The 20,872-nt window shown below is 39.8% G+C and overlaps 1 protein-coding gene across 3 annotated transcripts in view; it reads right to left on the bottom strand.

Annotated features, from left to right (window-relative positions):
- The window catches only part of LOC133615266 (26S proteasome non-ATPase regulatory subunit 11-like), a 51,776-nt gene extending 31,634 nt beyond the window's left edge, over positions 1 to 20,142 (bottom strand). Inside the window, exons 1-3 of one of the 3 annotated variants that reach the window (XM_061973740.2) lie at positions 19,664 to 20,142; positions 12,775 to 12,876; positions 8,319 to 8,515 (exon numbers count right to left, since the gene is read on the bottom strand). In XM_061973740.2, coding sequence (XP_061829724.1) covers positions 8,319 to 8,515; positions 12,775 to 12,876; positions 19,664 to 19,754 — 390 coding nt within the window. In that variant the 5' untranslated portion in view covers positions 19,755 to 20,142. The remainder of the gene's footprint in view (positions 1 to 8,318; positions 8,516 to 12,774; positions 12,877 to 19,663) is intronic. The other 2 variants (XM_061973739.2, XM_061973738.2) reach the window with 2 other exon arrangements.
- Positions 20,143 to 20,872: the final 730 nt, after the last annotated feature.

The raw sequence follows: 20,872 nt of genomic DNA, 5'->3' as shown, positions 1-20,872 counted from the left end.
TACTTAGTTGTCAGAATCATATTGAAAAGGGTTTTAGTACTCTTGATAACAACTAGTCAGCTGAATTAGGTGAGTTTGAATAATACACAATGGTTGGTAACAAGAAACTGACCTGTTTATTCAAGGATAAACACAAAATAGACAAAATTATACATGACAAACAGAAATGGCATCATTGAAACAAGGGCTGGGCGATATGGCCTTTTTTTAATATTGCGATATTTTAAGGCCATATTGCGATACACGATATATATCTCGATATTTTGCCTTAGCCTTGAATGAACACTTGATGCATATAATCACATCAGTATGATGATTCTATGTGTTTTGATTGATTGATTGAGACTTTTATTAGTAGGTTGCACAGTGAAGTACATATTCCGTACAATTGACCACTAAATGGTAACACCCGAATATGTTTTTCAACTTGTTTAAGTCGGGGTCCACTTAAATTGATTCATGATACAGATATATACTATCAGATATATACTATCATCATAATACAGTCATCACACAAGATAATCACATTGAATTATTTACATTATTTATAATCCAGGGTGTGGAGGGGGGCGCCGGATGTAAGTGTCAAAAAGACAGCCAAAAGAGTTTGATATGAGAATAAATCTAAAGTTAAAATATAGGGTAGAAATGCACCCATTTGCAGGAAATGTAGTCTTGATTTTCAAAATTTTCTTTCAAGGCTTGCATGTCTACATTAAAACATTCTTTTTCATACTGCATTAATATATGCTACTTTTAAACTTTCATGCAGAGAAGGAAATCACAACTAAAAAAATCACTAATTTTTTCATACGGTGTTGATGTGGAAATGTTTGCCTCGGCATTTTGATGGCGTGGGCGTGTGGCACCGAATGGAGATAAGCGTCTCGACAGACATTAAAATATTTGAACAATGATGACGAAAACTGTTTTCTCTGTCGTGTCCGTGTGTCGAAAATTGTTATGCGCTTATTTTTTTATTTGATTTTGTGCGTGGCATATAATTGCTATGCGCAGAGGACGTTTAAACAGTGCGCAATTGCACAAGCGCGCTCCTTAGAGAGAACGTTGGTCACACGGCTGCGCTAGCATCACAGCTAACGTTAGCCATGCTGCTACCTCTCTGCTCGGGGAGGACGTATACGTATGTGATGTATGACGAGACAGTATGTGACGTGTGTAAGAAGGTGTGCTTGCTGTCTGTGAGAGGGAGACACAGAAAAGAGTGAGAAGAGCCTGTAGTGTAATGCCAGCAGCTAAAAGCAACTGCGTGAGAATCCACAGACCTGTGGATGTGTTGAAGGTGTGCTGGAAAATGCAGAACGGAAATTAGGGAGCAGCAGAAAAGTGGAATGTACTATTTAAACAGGTGCGTTGGAAAACACGGAGCTGAGTTTTTTTTTTTTAACTGGATCTGGATCGGCATTTTTCCCATGCCTTGCCGATACGCATTTTTTTGCAAATATCGGCGGCCGATCCGATCCAAATATCGGATCGGGACATCCCTACCATAGAGTGTGCGCTTTTTGTGTCAAATACAACTCAATTAAATGCAAACATCCTCACATTTATTGGTGCAATACATCTTAGGACAACTTTGACCAGTATTTTAGGTCAAAGCATTATAATTGTCTAAATATATCAGTAAGTGTTTTAAGTACATTATGCTTGTGTACGGTACTTTTTTGAAACATTTATTTTGTTAGTGCAGCGGATGTGGCGCACCACGCTATTATCGTGAAGGGGGAAGTGTGCTGTGCTGCTGTTCTCAATTTGTCAAGTAAAAAGCCAAACGTTAGAATAATTTTATCTAAGTTATCCCAAAAACTTTGTGTTGAAATGAGTTCCCAGCGAGAAGACCAAAAGCTGTCTTTGAAACCTACCAAGAAGAAGGCTTGTAAAACTCCACTGTGTAAGGGGGGAAGCAACATGAAGGTGTTTCTGTTTTCTTTCATGTATTGTAATCAACAGAAAGATATTGTTTTAACCCCAGGACTACAAAGCGGAGAGAAGGCAGGATCTGCCCAAGTTCCAGACGACCTCTTTTTGAACCTCCTTTTTCCGCTATTTTACGAACCTCTTTTTGAACTCTTTTACGACCTTTTCCGTGAACTGTTTACGACCTTTTTTTTTTTTTAACTGTTGTAATCAAAGGCGATGGCTGTTTACGACCTCATCCCTTAGAAGCAGCTGTTGCCATGTGGTCAGAGAAAGTCCGAATAAAGGGGGAGACGTACAATCTTTCGCCAGAGCGTGCTGGAAGACTGTACAAAGAGTACAGACCAGGAGTCTCTCCTCAATTGAGCTAAATTTAATTCTGTCTCAGTTTAATTCCTTGCTTCTTGTCTTGTTTAATAAATGTCATCGGTGTTTGAACCTGACACCGACTCACTTGAGGATGTAAAAATCGATCAATCAATCAAAGTTTACTTTTATAGCCCTTAATCACAAATGTCTCAAAGAATGCACAAACCACAATGACATCCTCGGCTCTGATCCCACATCAGAGCAAGACAAAACTCAACCCAATGGGACAATAAGAAACCTTGGAAGGGACCGCAGATGTGGGGAGATAAATGGAAGTTCCACCGTTGGTGCATAAAAATATAGCGTGAAACTAAATGTCCAGCCATCCATTTTCTACTGCTTGTCCCTCTTGGGGTCGCGGGGGGTGCTGGAGCCCATCCCAGCTGCACTCGGGCAGAAGGTTGTGTACACCCTGGACAAGTCGCCACCTCATTTAAAAAAAATACAATTGCAGAAACTTACTAGAGTACAGCAGCCCATTCCTTTCAATGCTACTATGCTAACAAAATGACAGAGGCGAGTCGTCCAAGAGTCTCCCTTTAAATACCCCTCTCGGGCATACCAATTATCATGAAGAAGGGATTTTATGATGGCCTTACCGTGCAGTTAGTTTACTTACAGAAATGATCACCCGGATTCCTATCATCCGTGAGTTAGATCAGTCGATACCAATACCAATATCGATGACACGTATTACCATTTATTCATGGTGTTGCTATTAGAGGTGGGGGAAATAATCGATTTTTAGATGCATCGCAATTTGGGCATGATCGATGATAGAATCGATTAGTAAACGTCAATAATCGATAATCTATTTATTTATTGAAAATAATGTAGTGCAGACATTTCTAAAATTTGGCTGACTGCAGCGAGCCACCTCAATGAGAGATCCGACCAGCTCCTTATTTTAAAAGGCACTTATAGTATAGTTTTGTACACATTTTCATTAACTTAATGAATGTGGGAATTAATTTAACTGTTTGTAATTCCAAATGAATTGTTTAAAAGTTGCGTGTGATTAACACTTATTTAGCGACACAAAAATGAATGTAAAACCGCATCAATGTACATAAATTAAAGATGCCTACAATCGAATCGTAGCTCCTGAATCGTAATCGAATCGTGAGGTGACCAAAGATTCCCACCTCTAGTTGCTATTGACATTTACCGTATTTTTCGGAGTATAAGTCGCTCCGGAGTATAAGTTGCACCGGCCGAAAATGCATAATAAAGAAGGAAAAAAACATATATAAGTCGCACTGGAGTATAAGTCGCATTTTTGGGGGAAATTTATTTGATAAAACCCAACACCAAGAATAGACATTTGAAAGGCAATTTAAAATAAATACAGAATAGTGAACAACAGGCTGAATAAGTGTACGTTATATGACGCTAGGGCTGCAACAACTAATCAATTAAATCGATTAAAATTCGATTATAAAAATAGTTGGCGATTAATTTAGTCATCGATTCGTTGGATCTATGCTATGCGCATGAGCTTAGGCTACTTTTTTTTAAAATTTTTATAAACCTTTATTCATAAACTGCAACATTTACAAACCGCTGAGAAACAATCAAAATAAGTATGGTGCCAGTATGCTGGTTTTTTTTAATAAAATACTGGAAAGCATAGAAATGTAGTTTGTTTCTTTTATTCGATTATTAATCGATTAATCGTAGTAATAATCAACAGATTAATCGATTATCAAATTAGTTGTTAGTTACAGCCCTATATGACGCATAAATAACGAACTGAGAACGTGCCTGGTATGTTAACGTAACATATTATGGTAATAATCATTCAAATAACTATAACATATAGAACATGCTCTACGTTTACCAAACAATCTGTCACTCCTAATCGCTAAATCCCATGAAATCTTATTATTATTATTTCACACATAAGTAGAGATGTCCGATAATATCGGCCTGTCGATATTATCGGACATCCGATATATGCATTAAAATGTAATATCGTAAATTATCGGTATCGTTTTTTTTATTATCGGTATCGTTGTTGTTGTTTTTTTTATTAAATCAACATAAAAAACACAAGATACACTTACAATTAGTGCACCAACCCAAAAAACCTCCCTCCCCCATTCACACAAAAGGGTTGTTTCTTTCTGTTATTAATATTCTGGTTCCTACATTATATATCAATATAGATCAATACAGTCTGCAAGGGATACAGTCCGTAAGCACACATGATTGTGCGTGCTGCTGGTCCACTAATAGTACTAACCTTTAATAGTTAATTTTACTAATTTTCATTAATTACTAGTTTCTATGTAACTGTTTTTATATTGTTTTACTTTCTTTTTCATTCAAGAAAATTTTTTGTATTTATTTATCTTATTTTATTTTTATTTTTTTAAAGTACCTTATCTTCACCATACCTGGTTGTCCAAATTAGGCATAATAATGTGTTAATTCCACGACTGCATATATCGGTTGATATCGGTATCGGTTGATATCGGTATCGGTAATTAAAGAGTTGGACAATATCGGAATACCGGATATCGGCATATAGCTATTATCGGACATCCCTACACATAAGTCGCTCCTGAGTATAGGTCGCACCCCCCAAACTATGAAAAAAACTGCAACTTATAGTCCGGAAAATACGGTAACAATATTTCAACTAGTTCCTTATTCTCTTTTATTACATACAATTGTTTGAGAAAATCAAAGTTAATAGTACACAATAAATAAAAAAAAGTAAGAACTATTATCTACAACTCATTTATTTTAACCTCAAAGTATTTGTGTCCGGGAATTATTCTCTAAGTTTGTAAACATTAACAAAAATAACAACAAAATGATTTAATAAAATTGAAATATCCATCTAATTACTCTTGCATCCGTTATATAGTGATGCTATTTGTGGTATTGATTGATCCGCCCTCCTCTTACATGTCATGTACTGACTGTGACAATGCTTACACACCAACAGTTGTTGTGCAATCGTCTGTTTAACTCATATTAATGACTTCTCATGATATTCGAGTATACGTTCTCACGCAGTTGCTTTTAGCTGCTGGCATTACACTGCAGGCTCTTCTCACTCTTTCTAGTCTCTCCTTCTCACAGAGACTTAAACAAGCGCACCTTCTTACATACGTCACATACGTATACGCCCTCGCTGAGCAGAGAGGTAGCAGCATGGCTAAAGTTAGCTGTGGTGTGAGTAGTAATACGAGAGAAAGAAGGTGCGAATCTGGTAACAAATGAAGGAAGAATTAATTCCCAAGAAAAACAGCACGGGGTCCATCGTCTGGTGGTGGTTTGGCTTCAAGTGGGAATATGTCGAACGGACAACCGTAATTTGTCAAGTGTGGGGCAAAAGCGTAGCTGCGTAATGCTACAGAAAGTAGCATCAAAATGCCGAGGCAAAAATTTCCAGATCAACACCGTATAAAAAAATTAGTGATTTTTTTAGTTGTGATTTCCTTCTCTGCATGAAAGTTTAAAAGTAGCATATATTAATGCAGTATGAAGAAGAATGTTTTAATGTAGACATGCAAGCCTTGAAAGAAAATTTTGAAAATCAAGACTACATTTCCTGCAAATGGGTGCATTTCTACCCTATATTTTAACTTTAGATTTATTCTCATATCAAACTCTTTTGGCTGTCTTTTTGACACTTACATCCGGCGCCCCCCTCCACAACCTGGATTATAAATAATGTAAATAATTCAATGTGACTATCTTGTGTGATGACTGTATTATGATGATAGTATGTATCTGATAGTATATATCTGTATCATGGACCCCGACTTAAACAAGTTGAAAAACTTATTCTGGTGTTACCATTTAGTGGTCAATTGTACGGAATATGTACTTCACTGTGCAACCTACCGTATTTTCCGCACTATAAGGCGCACCTAAAAACCACAAATTTTCTCAAAAGCTAACAGTGCGCCTTATAACCCGGTGCGCTTTATTACGATTCATTTTCATAAAGTTTCGATCTCGCAACTTCGGTAAACAGCCGCCATCTTTTTTCCCGGTAGAACAGGAAGCGCTTCTTCTTCTACGCAAGTAACCGCCAAGGTAAGCACCCGCCCCCATAGAACAGGAAGCGCTTCTTCTTCTACTGTAAGCTACCGCCCGCCCCCGGAAGAAGAAGAAAAAACGCGCGGATATCACCGTACGTTTCATTTCCTGTTTACATCTGTAAAGACCACAAAATGGCTCCTACTAAGCGAAAAGGATCCGGTTCATAAAAAGACGCAATCTCTCCATCCGCACACGGATTACTACCGTATTTCACAGCAACTGATATTCCTGTGAACCGCACTGTGGAACGGGAGCACGTACGGTGAATATTCGCACCACAGGGAATGAGAAGTCATCCTTCACTGTGGTTCTAGCTTGCCATGCTAACTTCCACCCATGGTGATATTCAAAAGGAAGACCTTGCCAAAAGAGACCTTTCCAGCCGGCGTCATCATAAAAGCTAACTCGAAGGGATGGATGGATGAAGAAAAGATGAGCGAGTGGTTAAGGGAAGTTTACGCGAAGAGGCCGGGTGGCTTTTTTCACACAGCTCCGAAGGCGAACACACCTTCACTAAGACGGGCAGACAGCGCCGGACGACATACGCCAACATTTGCCAGTGGATCGTAAATGCCTGGGCAGATATTTCGGTCACAACTGTGGTCCGAGCTTTCCGGAAGGCAGGATTCACAGAACAACAGCGACACTGACTCCGATGACTTCGACGAGACGGAACCGGCCATTTTGGATACCACGCTTGCGCAACTTTTCAATTCGGACACCGAAGACGAAGAATTCGAAGGATTTACGAATGAAGAATAACTTCAGAAGGTGAGCGCTATGTTTATTTTGTGTGTTGTGACATTAACGTTCGAGCAACATTATGTTGTTATTGCTCTACACCATTTTGAATTTTACTATGTTTGTGATTGCACATTTGCGTACATTTTGGGACAGAGTTGTTAGAACGCTGGTTTTCAATATATTATTAAAGTTTGACTGAACTATCTGACTGTTTTTTTGACATTCCCTTTAGCGCAGCGTAGGCGCGGCTTATAATCCGGGGCGGCTTATTGGTGGACAAAGTTATGAAATATGTAATTCATTGAAGGTGCGGCTAATAATCCGGTGCGCCTTATAGTGCGGAAAATACGGTACTAATAAAAGTCTCAATCAATCAATCAAACCACACAGAATCATCATACTGCTGTGATTATATGCATCAAGTGTTCATTCAAGGCTAAGGCAAAATATCGAGATATATATTGTGTATCGCAATATGGCCTTAAAATATCTCAATATTAAAAAAAAGGCCATATCGCCCAGCCCTAGTTCAATGATGCCACTTCTGTTTGTCATGTATAATTTTGTCTATTTTGTGTTTATCCTTGAATAAACAGGTCAGTTTCTTGTTACCAACCATTGTGTATTATTCAAACTCACCTAATTCAGCTGGCTAGTTGTTATCAAGAGTACTAAAACCCTTTTCAACATGATTCTGACAACTAAGTAGGCTAAATAACTTTAAACTTTAATACATGCTCGGATAGGCCAGTATCGGTATCGGTCAGTATCGGTATCGGATCGGAAATGCAAAAACAATATCGGTATCGGATCGGAAGTGCAAAAACCTGGATCGGGACATCCCTAATGTAGACACATAGAATCATCATACTGCTGTGATTATATGCATCAAGTGTTCATTCAAGGCTAAGGCAAAATATCGAGATATATATCGTGTATCGAGATATGGCCTAAAAATATCGAGATATTAAAAATAGGCCATATCGCCCAGCCCTATCCTAGAGTGTCAATTACTATTACATGAATATGCATTAAAGCCAAATATGCAAATTAGACAACACGGTCAGTTAGCAAGAGGGTCTTCCATCGCATTAAAAATATATTTCAACATCAATGATAAAGGTTTTAAAAGTTGTTTCAAATGTTTGATGGATCGACTAACAGCTCAATCCTACTTTCTCTCTCTTTATTTGAGTTGTTCTCACCTCAAGAGCTTGTCGGAGGAATGTTCTCTTCTCAGCCTTGGCCCATTCTATGCACTCCAAGCAGAGCTCTACTTCCTGACCTGTGGCAGCATCCATGTCCAGGAACAGGTCGAGCAAGGAGCGGACCAGTCGGGCGGCTTTGGCCTTAGAGATGGAGTTGAGGAATGGTCGCACATACTTCAAGAGACCACCAAGCTCTGAAGGCAGAATGAAAATGATGAACTGTCAATAGTACAGGTAAAATAAGAGGTTTAAAGGTTGCTTTTCTTAAAAAAGCTTTTGTTAAGTTGTTGTGTGATGTAACTGGAGACGAGCAATCACATTACAGGCTGATTTGTGGACCACGTTTAAAGGCTACTTCAATTAATTAAAATGAACGTTATCAATTTTGCCAAGAAGAGTGATCAAATATCGTGACAGATTTATGCTCGAAGCTTGTTAATGGCTACAAGAAGCTTTAGGTTGAGGTGAAACTTGCTAAAGAAAGATGATTAAAAAAAATATCTTCTTCCATGCATCCACTTTCCAATATTTAAAAGGAATATTTGCAAAAACATAGTGACTCATTTAAAAACATTAGTTATGCTCGATACCACTGAGTTTCTTTCCGATCCGGAGTCAAATTCAGGCTTGTATCGGCGATACCGATCCAATAACGATAGTTTGTGTAAATATACTTAATGTGTCTGGTAAAATTTAAAAAGTAGTATATTTCAAATATCGCTGCTCTTGGGGAATTATCTTCAAAAGATATAAAATCACACATATATACACGCACACACACATAATAAATACATACAGATACATATACTGCATACACACTCATATATACACATTTTCATATCCATACACACACGTATGTGTACATATACAAACCCCGTTTCCATATGAGTTGGGAAATTGTGTTAGATGTAAATATAAACGGAATACAATGATTTGCAAATAATTTTCAACCCATATTCAATTGAATGCACTACAAAGACAAGATATTTGATGTTCAAACTCATAAACTTTTCTTTTTTTTTGCAAATAATAATTAACTTAGAATTTCATGGCTGCAACACATGCTAAAGTAGTTGGGAAAAGGCATGTTCACCACTGTGTTACATGGCCTTTCGTTTTAACAACACTCAGTAAACGTTTGGGAACTGACGAGACACATTTTTTAAGCTTCTCAGGTGGAATTATTTGCCATTCTTGTTTGACGTACAGCTTAAGTTGTTCAACAGTCCGGGGGTCCCCGTTGTGGTATTTTAGGCTTCATAATGCGCCACACATTTTCAATGGGAGACAGGTCTGGACTACAGGCAGGCCAGTCTAGTACCCGCACTCTTTTACTATGAAGCCACGTTGATGTAACACATGGCTTGGCATTGTCTTGCTGAAATAAGCAGGGGCGTCCATGGTAACGTTGCTTGGATGGCAACATATGTTGCTCAAAAACCTGTATGTACCTTTCAGCATTAATGGCGCCTTCACAGATGTGTAAGTTACCCATGTCTTGGGCACCAATACACCCCCATACCATCACAGATGCTGGCTTTTCAACTTTTCGCCTATAACAATCTGGATGGTTCTTTTCCTATTTGGTCCGGAGGACACGACGTCCACAGTTTCCAAAAACAATTTGAAATGTGGACTCGTCAGACCACAGAACACTTTTCCACTTTGTATCAGTCCATCTTTGATGAGCTCAGGCCCAGCGAAGCCGACGGCGTTTCTGGGTGTTGTTGATAAACGGCTTTCGCCTTGCATAGGAGAGTTTTAACTTGCACTTACAGATGTAGCGACCAACTGTAGTTACTGACAGTGGGTTTCTGAAGTGTTCCTGAGCCCATGTGGTGATATCCTTTACACACTGATGTCACTTGTTGATGCAGTACAGCCTGAGGGATCGAAGGTCACGGGCTTAGCTGCTTACGTGCAGTGATTTCTCCAGATTCTCTGAACCCTTTGATGATATTACGGACCGTAGATGATGAAATCCCAAAATTCCTTGCAATAACTGGTTGAGAAAGGTTTTTCTTAAACTGTTCAACAATTTGCTCATGCATTTGTTGACAAAGTGGTGACCCTCGCCCCATCCTTGTTTGTGAATGACTGAGCATTTCATGGAATCTACTTTTATACCCAATCATGGCACCCACCTGTTCCCAATTTGCCTGTTCACCTGTGGGATGTTCCAAATAAGTGTTTGATGAGCATTCCTCAACTTTATCAGTATTTATTGCCACCTTTCCCAACTTCTTTGTCACGTGTTGCTGGCATCAAATTCCAAAGTTAATGATTATTTGCAAAAAAAATTGTTTTTATCAGTTTGGACATCAAATATGTTGTCTTTGTAGCATATTCAACTGAATATGGGTTGAAAATGATTTGCAAATCATTGTATTCCGTTTATATTTATATCTAACACAATTTTCCAACTCATATGGAAACGGGGTTTGTATATATATATATATATATATATATATATATATATATATATATATATATATATATATATATATATATATATATATATATACCGTATTTTCCGCACTATAAGGCGCACCTAAAAACCACAAATTTTCTCAAAAGCTGACAGTGCGCCTTATAATCCGGTGCGCCTTATATATGGGTTAATATTAATATTAATTTTCATAAAGTTTAGGTCTCGCAACTACGGTAAACAGCCACCATCTTTTTTCCCCGTAGAAGAAGCGCGCGGTGCATGCTGGGATATGTGACGTTTCATTTCCATTTGTGTGTTTATGTAAAGACCCCAAAATGGCTCCTATTAAGTGTGTTGTCTGTTTAATTATAAATAATGCAGACGAGGCGTGTTAACTGAGTTCTCAACGTTTACTCACAGCGTGCTCATAACCACATTCTAACTGCCAGCATACAACAACGCTTCTCAGGGCTACCGCGCATGCTCGTCACTATCGTTGCATGCTGGGTAGTGTAGTTGTTATATTTGCTAGCTCATAACATCACATTAAGAGACACGCTTACGCGCTTAATTCAATACTCGCCGTCATTCCGGGTGGATTGACAAAAGACCTCCAGCCGCTAGATATTGGTGTCAACAGGGCATTCGAAGCTAGACTGCTAACTGCGTGGGAACAGTGGATGACGAAGAAGCGCGCGGTGCTTGCTGGGATATGTGACGTTTCATTTCCATTTGTGTGTTTATGTAAAGACCCCAAAATGGCTCCTATTAAGTGTGTTGTCTGTCTAATTATAAATAATGCAGACGAGGCGTGTTAACTGAGTTCTCAACGTTTACTCACAGCGTGCTCATAACCACATTCTAACTGCCAGCACACAACAACGCTTCTCAGGGCTACCGCGCATGCTCGTCACTATCGTTGCATGCTGGGTAGTGTAGTTGTTATATTTGCTAGCTCATAACATCACATTAAGAGACACGCTTACGCGCTTAATTCAACACTCGCCGTCATTCCGGGTGGATTGACAAAAGACCTCCAGCCGCTGGATATTGGTGTCAACAGGGCATTCAAATCACGACTGCGAACGGCGTGGGAACAATGGATGACAGAAGGCGAACACACCTTCACTAAGACAGGCAGACAGCGCCGGACGACATACGCCAACATCTGCCAGTGGATCGTAAATGCCTGGGCAGATATTTCGGTCACAACTGTGGTCCGAGCTTTCCGGAAGGCAGGATTCACAGAACTGCTGGACAACAGTGACACTGAATCCGATGACTTCGACGAGACGGAACCGGCCATTTTGGATCCCACATTTGCCCAACTTTTCAATTCGGACACCGAAGACGAAGAATTCAAAGGATTTACGAATGAAGAATAACTTCAGAAAGTGAGCGCTATGTTTATTTTGTGTGTTGTGACATTAACGTTCGAGCAACATTATGTTGCTATTGCTCTGCACTATTTTGAATTTTACTATGTTTGTGATTGCACATTTGCGTACATTTTGGGACAGAGTTGTTAGATCGCTAGTTTTTAATATATTATTAAAGTTTGACTGACCTATCTGACTGTTTTTTTGACATTCCCTTTAGCGCAGCGTAGGCGCGGCTTATAGTCCGGGGCGGCTTATAGGTGGACAAAGTTTTGAAATATGCCATTCATTGAAGGTGCGGCTAATAACCCGGAGCGGCTTATAGTGCGGAAAATACGGTGTGTATATATATATAGATAGATAGTTCTCCCACCAATCACTTTACATGGAGACATTATTTAAATAACTTATCAAAAATATCAATATTTTGATTTGAGAAACAACATTAAAGCCTGAAGATTTGGTACCGGCAATATAACAAGGTTAACAAGGGATAACAAGGCTATCTATTTCGAGAGCGGAACTTCCAACCTTCCAGTCAGAAGGTTTCCCATTGTATGAATTATGAACATGAGTAAATGATCACACAACACAATGATCTAATCAAACAACACATTTCTTTTGTAACTACAGTTGTGCTTACCTGTAGCTTGTCCTGTCTTGGCCAGCAGTCCACCCAGCTCCAGGATGCTTTGCTCTTTAACACGCAGGGCCTCCTCATCGCTAGCCTGGATGTCCCGTTTCACTGCAGCACACACAAACATGGTCATATTGAAATGAATTCAATGACATTGAAAAAGAAAGTTACATCAAAATTACTTTGGACTAAGGTAAGATAAATGGTCCTAATGATAACCGCTGTAAAACTCCACACGGTTAGCATTACCATTTTAAAATAAAATTATCAAAAAATCTTGATTGATAACCACACTTTGATAAAGTCACAGACTATTATTTGTTTTGTACAATATTGTAGTAGTTTGGAAATGCTCAAAACTCTTTGCATTTTAGTATTTTATGATTCTTGAACAATGGATTGAACTATGGATTGTCCTAACTGATATCTTCTTTAGTACTGTTAGTGAGTCTTTGATCAATTCTTTCCATCATATCTCTGCAGCAGCCGCGTCGCCAGACAGATTTCACTGGGGCACGTGCCCCAGTAAAAATTTCACCAATAAAAAAAAATAACGTCAGAGTGCGAGCGACATGCGCTGTAAAAAATGACGGCTGTAGATTTTAACAGGAAAAAAACTAGTAGCTCAGTTGCTACAATTTTACCGTAAAAAATTGGCGGTACAGTATATTTTATTATTATTATTAGTCAGTGTAAAAACCACTGTACATTTTATTGTAGAATTCTGGTGACTAAGTTGCCAGTTTTTTTTTTACAGTAAAATCTATGGTAATTTTTTACAGCAAATTACTGTAAATTTAAAAACGGCAACAGTTTCTTTTTACTGTAAAATTCTGGCGGCTAAATTGCCAGGTTTTTTTTACCGTAAAGTCTATGGTAATTTCTTACAGCAAATTACAGTAAATTTACAAACAGCAACAGTTTCTTTTTACTGTAAAAATCTGGCGGCTAAGTTGCCATTTTTTTACAGTAAAATCTATGGTAATTTTTTTTACAGCAAATTAGTGTCAATTTAAAAATGGCAACAGTTTCTTTTTACTGGAAAATTTGGGCGACTAAATTGCCATTTTTTTTACAGCAAATTACTGTAAATTTAAAACGGCAACAGTTTCTTTTTACTGTAAAATTTTGGCAGCCAAGTTGCCAGTTTTGGGTTTTTTTTAACCATAAAATCAATGGTAATTTTTTTCAGCAAATTAGAGTAAATTTAAAAACGGCAACAGTTTCTTTTTACTGTAAAATTCTGGCGGCTAAGTTGCCTTTTTTTTTTTACAGCAAATTACTGTAAATTTACAAACAGCAACAGTTTCTTTTTACTGTAAAATTCTGGCGGCTAAGTTGCCAGTTTTTTTTACAGTAAAATCTATGGAAGTTTTTTTTACAGCAAATTATTGTAAATTTAAAAACGGCAACAGTTTCTTTTTACTGTAAAATTCTGGCGGTTAAGTTGCTATTTTTTTTAACAGTAAAATCTATGGTAATTTTTTTTTACAGCAAATTACTTTAAATTTAAAACGGCAACAGTTTCTTTTTACTGTAAAATTTTGCAAGCCAAGTTGACATTTTTTTTTCCTTTTTTACCATAAAATCAATGATAATTTTTTCCAGCAAATTACTGTAATTTTAAAAACGGCAACAGTTTCTTTTTACTGTACAATTCTGGCGGCTAAGTTGCCAGTTTTTTTTCCAGCAAATTACTGTAAATTTACAAACGGCAACAGTTTCTTTTTACTGTAAAATTCTGGCGGCTAAGTTGCCATTTTTTTAACAGTAAAATCTATGGTAATTTTTTTACAGCAAATTACTGTAAATATAAAAACGGCAACGGTTTATTTTTACTGTGAAATTCCGGAGACTGAGCTGCCAGTTTTTTCCCCCAGAAAATTCCTAAGTCTGACAAGATAAATAGACCAAACATCAGATGTCCACTGATTTTCAAGAATATACAAAATAAGACTAATAGTAAAGGAAAAAGTATAATCCTTAGCTTTCTGGAATAGTCGCCCCCAAAACATCCATCCATCCATCCATTTTCTACCGCTTGTCCCTTTCGGGGTCGCGGGGGGTTCTGGACCCTATCTCAGCTGTTTTGTATTTATTTTTTTATCTCATTGAATAGCTTTTCTCTACACGGTAACTGGTGTATGGAAGCATTACAAGGTCATCGGCGGTCACTCGAACAAGTATGACGATCCTCCTGGTAGGGGTGTATCCCTTTATGAAGGATGCCTGTGCGTGACTTTGTTTTACGTGGGGAGACTGGTGCACAGACAGTCACCACACGATCCTTGACAGAATCGGGTCAGGGTCCAGTGGCATGGAGTCCAAGACGACTGGGGACCCTTTTCTGCTGCAGCCTTCTCCCGCCATCGGAGCCGTTGTGGTAGTTCTTAAATCTACCGTCTTCCACCTGCTCCGCCGTTGAGGTCTTCACCGTATCCCTGGCTAGGGGGCAGTCAGGTACTAGGCCTTTGCCAAGGGCCACCTGGTGTAACAGTAGTAAAGGGGTTAACCTCCTAGTGCCCCAAGATCCCATAGAGGAGCCTCCACTGTCGGATGCACTTTAACGTCACGCCCAGGACACAAGGGGTATGAAGTGACAGGGTATGGAGTGACTTTTGTTCCAAAATGCATTTGTCCTCATTAAATATTGAATATTCATTGCCATTTTATGTTGTATTGATATGTAGTTTCCAGCTCATTTATTATCTATTATAAAATCCTAAATGACTGTGGTTTCTTGTACTATACCGGGAGTCAGCAACCTGCGGCGCTTTAGCGCCGCCCTAGTGGCTCACTGGACCTCTTTAAGAGATGTGTGAAAATGGAAAAAGATGAAGAAAAAAATATATTTTTTGTTTTAATGTATTTTCTGTAGGGAATGACACATGACACAAACCTTCCTAGTTGTTAGAAATCCCACTTTTTATGTTATACATGCTTCCCTGATGAGAGTATTTGGCAAGCACCGTTTTGTCCTACTACTTTCAGCGATCCTTGAACTCATTGTAGTTTGTTTATTTCTCCGACGCTGCCACAGAAAGACGTGTTTTATGCCACTCCTTCTTTGTCTCATTTTGTCCACCAAACGTTTTATACTGTGCGTGAATGCACAAAAGGTGAGCTTTGTTGATTTTATGGATTTGCTGGAGTGCTTATCAGGCATATTTGGTCAGTCCACGACTGCAAGCTAATCAATGCTAACATGCTGTTTATGCTCGTTGTATGTACATATTGCATCATCATGTTTGTGTGCCATGTTGTTCCAGACCACAGCAAACGTTACCCAGCTTGCAAAGATTGCAATAAATCCATTAGAAGAAGACAGCCTGCCGTTTCCTTTAAATTGACACACACGTCTATACCTTTTGGCCATTCTGAACCAGTCACTTCCAGGAGTTATCTCATCCTCCTAATGTGTGCAGCAAGCTGTTGGAGATATTTTATCAGTCTGTTGTGGCCAGTGCCCTGTACTTTGCAGTGGTTTGTTGGGGGAGCAGCACCAGCAAAAGGGACTCAAACCGGATTGATAAACTGATCCGGAAAGCCGGCCAAACTATTGGCACGCAGTTGGAGGCGTTTGTGTCAGTGAGGGACAGGAGGACACTGGACAAACTGCTGGCCATCATGGAAAATCCTGCCCACCCAGTCCACCAGACAATTGAGGGACAGCGGAGTTCATACTCCAACAGGCTCCTTCAGCTTCCTTCCCGCACTGTGCGATTCAAGAACTCCTTCATTCCGCACTCCATCCAGCTGTATAATCACTCGCCATACAGCAATAGATGATATCGGCCTATTACCTGACACCTTCTATGTCAGCTACTTCTTTGTTTTTTATGTCTATTTTCTATTTTCTGCTGGATCTACTCTCTATTTTATGCTGCTGCTGTCACATATAGTGTAATATTGTACATGGTAATTGTTATATATTGTATATATGTTATAGACATAATAGAATATAATATATCTGTATATATAATATACTGTACACATATTATGTATATATTTGTATATATGTTATATTTTATATCGCTATATTTAGTCTATTTATACCTGCATTGTCCTTTCCATCCTTACACTTTCCATCATTGTAACTGAGCTACTGTGTGGAACAATTTCCCTTGTGGATCATTAAAGTTTGTCTAAGTCTAAGTCTATCCTGTGAGAAGCCTCCATTTTACTAATGATTTCCAATGTTGCAAAAATCTGTAGAATAAAAATTAAAATACAACATTTCTGTCAACGAAGATTTGCGTCAGCCTTTGATAGTAGACTAATATAGACACATACATCATGTGTTGTCTTCATTATAACACTTATATAAGGCTTTTAATTTTTTGCGGCTCCAGACAGATTTTTTTCTTGTATTTTTGGTCCAATATGGCTCTTTCAACATTTTGGGTTGCCGACCCCTGTGCTATTGATTGATTGATTGAAACTGTTATTAGTAGATTGCACAGTTCAGTACATATTCCGTACAATTGACCACTAAATGGTAACACCCCAATAAGTTTTTCAACTTGTTTAAGTCGGGGTCCACGTAAATCAATTCATGGTACAAATATATACTATCAGCATAATACAGTCATCACACAAGTTAATCATCAGAGTATATACATTGAATTATTTACAATCCGGGGGTGGGATGTGGAGGGTTTGGTTGATATCAGCACTTCAGTCATCAACAATCGCATCATCAGAGAAATGGACATTGAAACAGTGTAGGTCTGACTTGGTAGGATATGTACAGCGAGCAGAGAACATAGTGAGTTCAGAAAGCATAAGAACAAGTATATACATTTGATTATTTACATTTGGTTGTTTACAATCCGGGGAGGTGGGATGTGGAGAGGGGAGGGTGTTAGTCAAGGGTTAAAGTTAGACTTACACAAACTTTAATGATCCACAAGGGAAATTGTTCAAAGTTGCCTGGAGGTGTTGTTTTAGTGAGGTTTTGAAGGAGGATAGAGATACACTTTCTTTTACACCTGATAGGAGTGCATTCCATATTGATGTGGCATAGAAGGAGAATGAGTTAAAGGCCTACTGAAATGCGATTTTCTTATTCAAACGGGGATAGCAGGTCCATTCTATGTGTCATACTTGATCATTTCGCGATATTGCCATATTTTTGCTGAAAGGAATTAGTAGAGAACATCGACGATAAAATTTGCAACTTTTGGTCGCTGATAAAAAAGCCTTGCCTGTACCGGAAGTAGGAAACGAGTAGCGTGACGTCACAGGTTGTGGAGCTCCTCACATCCGCACATTGTTTACAATCATGGCCACCAACAGCGAGAGCGATTCGGACCGAGAAAGCGACGATTTCCCCATTAAATTGAGCGAGGATGAAAGATTCGTGGATGAGGAAAGTGAGAGTGAAGGACTAGAGGGCAGTGGGAGCGATTCAGATAGGGAAGATGCTGTGAGAGGCGGGTGGGACCTGATATTCAGCTGGGAATGACTAAAGCAGTAAATAAACACAAGACATATATATACTCTATTAGCCACAACACAACCAGGCTTATATTTAATATGCCACAAATTAATCCCGCATAACAAACACCTCCCCCCTCCCGTCCATATAACTCGCCAATACAACTCAAACACCTGCACAACACACTCAATCCCACAGCCCAAAGTACCGTTCACCTCCCCAAAGTTCATACAGCACATATATTTCCCCAAAGTCCCCAAAGTCCCCAAAGTTACGTACGTGACATGCACATAGCGGCACGCACGTACGGGCAAGCGATCAAATGTTTGGAAGCCGCAGCTGCATGCGTACTCACGGTACCGTGTCTGCGTATCCAACTCAAAGTCCTCCTGGTAAGAATCTCTGTTGTCCCAGTTCTCCACAGGCCAATGGTAAAGCTTGACTGTCATCTTCCGGGAATGTAAACAATGAAACACCGGCTGTGTTTGTGTTGCTGCAGCCGCCCGCAATACACCGCTTCCCACCTACAGCTTTCTTCTATGCTATCTCCATTGTTCATTGAACAAATTGCAAAAGATTCACCAACACAGATGTCCAGAATACTGTGGAATTTTGCGATGAAAACAGACGACTTAATAGCTGGCCACCATGCTGTCCCGAAAATGTCCTCTACAATCCGTGACGTCACGCGCAGACGTCATCATACCGAGACGTTTTCAGCAGGATATTTCGCGCGAAATTTAAAATTGCACTTTAGTAAGCTATTGGCATGTGCTGCAATGTTAAGATTTCATCATTGATATATAAACTATCAGACTGCGTGGTCGGTAGTAGTGGGTTTCAGTAGGCCTTTAAGACCTTTGTTAGATCGGAATCTGGGTTTAACGTGGTTAGTGGAGCTCCCCCTGGTGTTGTGGTTATGTTAAGGAAGTAGTTTGACATGTACTTCGGTATTAGGGAGGTGTAGCGGATTTTATAGACTTTTATATACCAACGTCTACTCCATCTATTTGCGTTTTAATGCTTAGTTTAGTTTTTCGCATATTTGTGGACATAAACAAAGATACCATCACGACGGAATTGCTTCAGCACAACCCCGCCACCCCAACAGGGACAAGCAGTAGAAAATGGATGGATGGAATTGATCCGATACTGTCATTGGTATCGAACCACTGACGTTTGTATCGACCCGCACACACTTTCTGTGAACACTTGCCACAATTAAGAAAAAGTCATTAATATCGACACTGACTGAGATAAATGGGCCAATTAACCTACCCTATCCTATCATATTTGTTTCAAGTATCATATTTGCCGGTATGATGCTAGCCGGCTAGCAGCCTGCTGCTGACTCACTGTGTACAAGCATGGACACCAGCCATGCTAACTCAACTAAGCTAACTGACCAATAACTAAATATCACATTTATTAACGCTCATGGCGGGACATATTTACCAATTGAATGTAGAATATCGATGGAGGCGTCTCGGTCCGATCCAAGTAGGGACTGTGCTCTCTGGAACTCGGCCACTGCCGCGGCTGCCATCTTTCCTGTACCTGCCCGGACACTCCGCTCATTGACGGAACAACATCCAACAAGCCATACCTGCTTCTGCCTCCTTTTCACTTTTACAGCCCCACAGGCGGCATGACAGACGCACTAGCGCCACTAACCGGACTGGAGTATGGTAGTACTGACGAAAGTCCTGCGTTATAGTGTCATATTTTCAGTTATGAAGGAAAACAACGCTGTCTTTTTAAGCCAGTGGTTCTTAACCTTGTTGGAGGTACCGAACCCCACCAGTTTCATATGCGTATACACCGAACCGTAAACATAAAAGTATGTTGTTATATTAAAGAAATACTAAAAAAAGATATATTTTACAAACAGAAAGTTACAGGAATGTACACATAATCCCATGTTTACATCTCATTGTGCAACATGTGAATGTTTTTTTTTTATTAAATCAACATAGAAAAAAAACACACGATACACTTTCAACTAGTGCCATCCATCCATCCATCTTCTTCCGCTTATCCGAGGTCGGGTCGCGGGGGCAGCAGCTTAAGCAGGGAAGCCCAGACTTCCCTCTCCCCAGCCACTTCGTCCAGCTCCTCCCGGGGGATCCCGAGGCGTTCCCAGGCCAGCCGGGAGACATAGTCTTCCCAACGTGTCCTGGGTCTTCCCCGTGGCCTCCTACCGGTCGGACGTGCTCGAAACACCTTCCTAGGGAGGCGTTCGGGTGGCATCCTGACCAGATGCCCGAACCACCTCATCTGGCTCCTCTCGATGTGGAGGAGCAGCGGCTTTACTTTGAGCTCCCCCCGAATGACAGAGCTTCTCACCCTATCTCTAAGGGAGAGCCCCGCCACTCGGCGGAGGAAACTCATTTCGGCCGCTTGTACCCGTGATCTTGTCCTTTCGGTCATAACCCAAAGCTCATGACCATAGGTGAGGATGGGAACGTAGATCGACCGGTAAATTGAGAGCTTTGCCTTCCGGCTCAGCTCCTTCTTCACCACAACGGATCGATACAGCGTCCGCATTACTGAAGACGCCGCACCGATCCACCTGTCGATCTCACGATCCACTCTTCCCTCACTCGTGAACAAGACTCCGAGGTACTTGAACTCCTCCACTTGGGGCAAGATCTCCTCCCCAAC

The sequence above is a fragment of the Nerophis lumbriciformis genome, linkage group LG22 (assembly GCF_033978685.3).
Source record: "Nerophis lumbriciformis linkage group LG22, RoL_Nlum_v2.1, whole genome shotgun sequence".
NCBI lineage: Eukaryota > Metazoa > Chordata > Actinopteri > Syngnathiformes > Syngnathidae > Nerophis > Nerophis lumbriciformis.
Note: the sequence above shows the minus strand (reverse complement) of the source record. Positions and strands in the feature narration are given on the sequence as shown.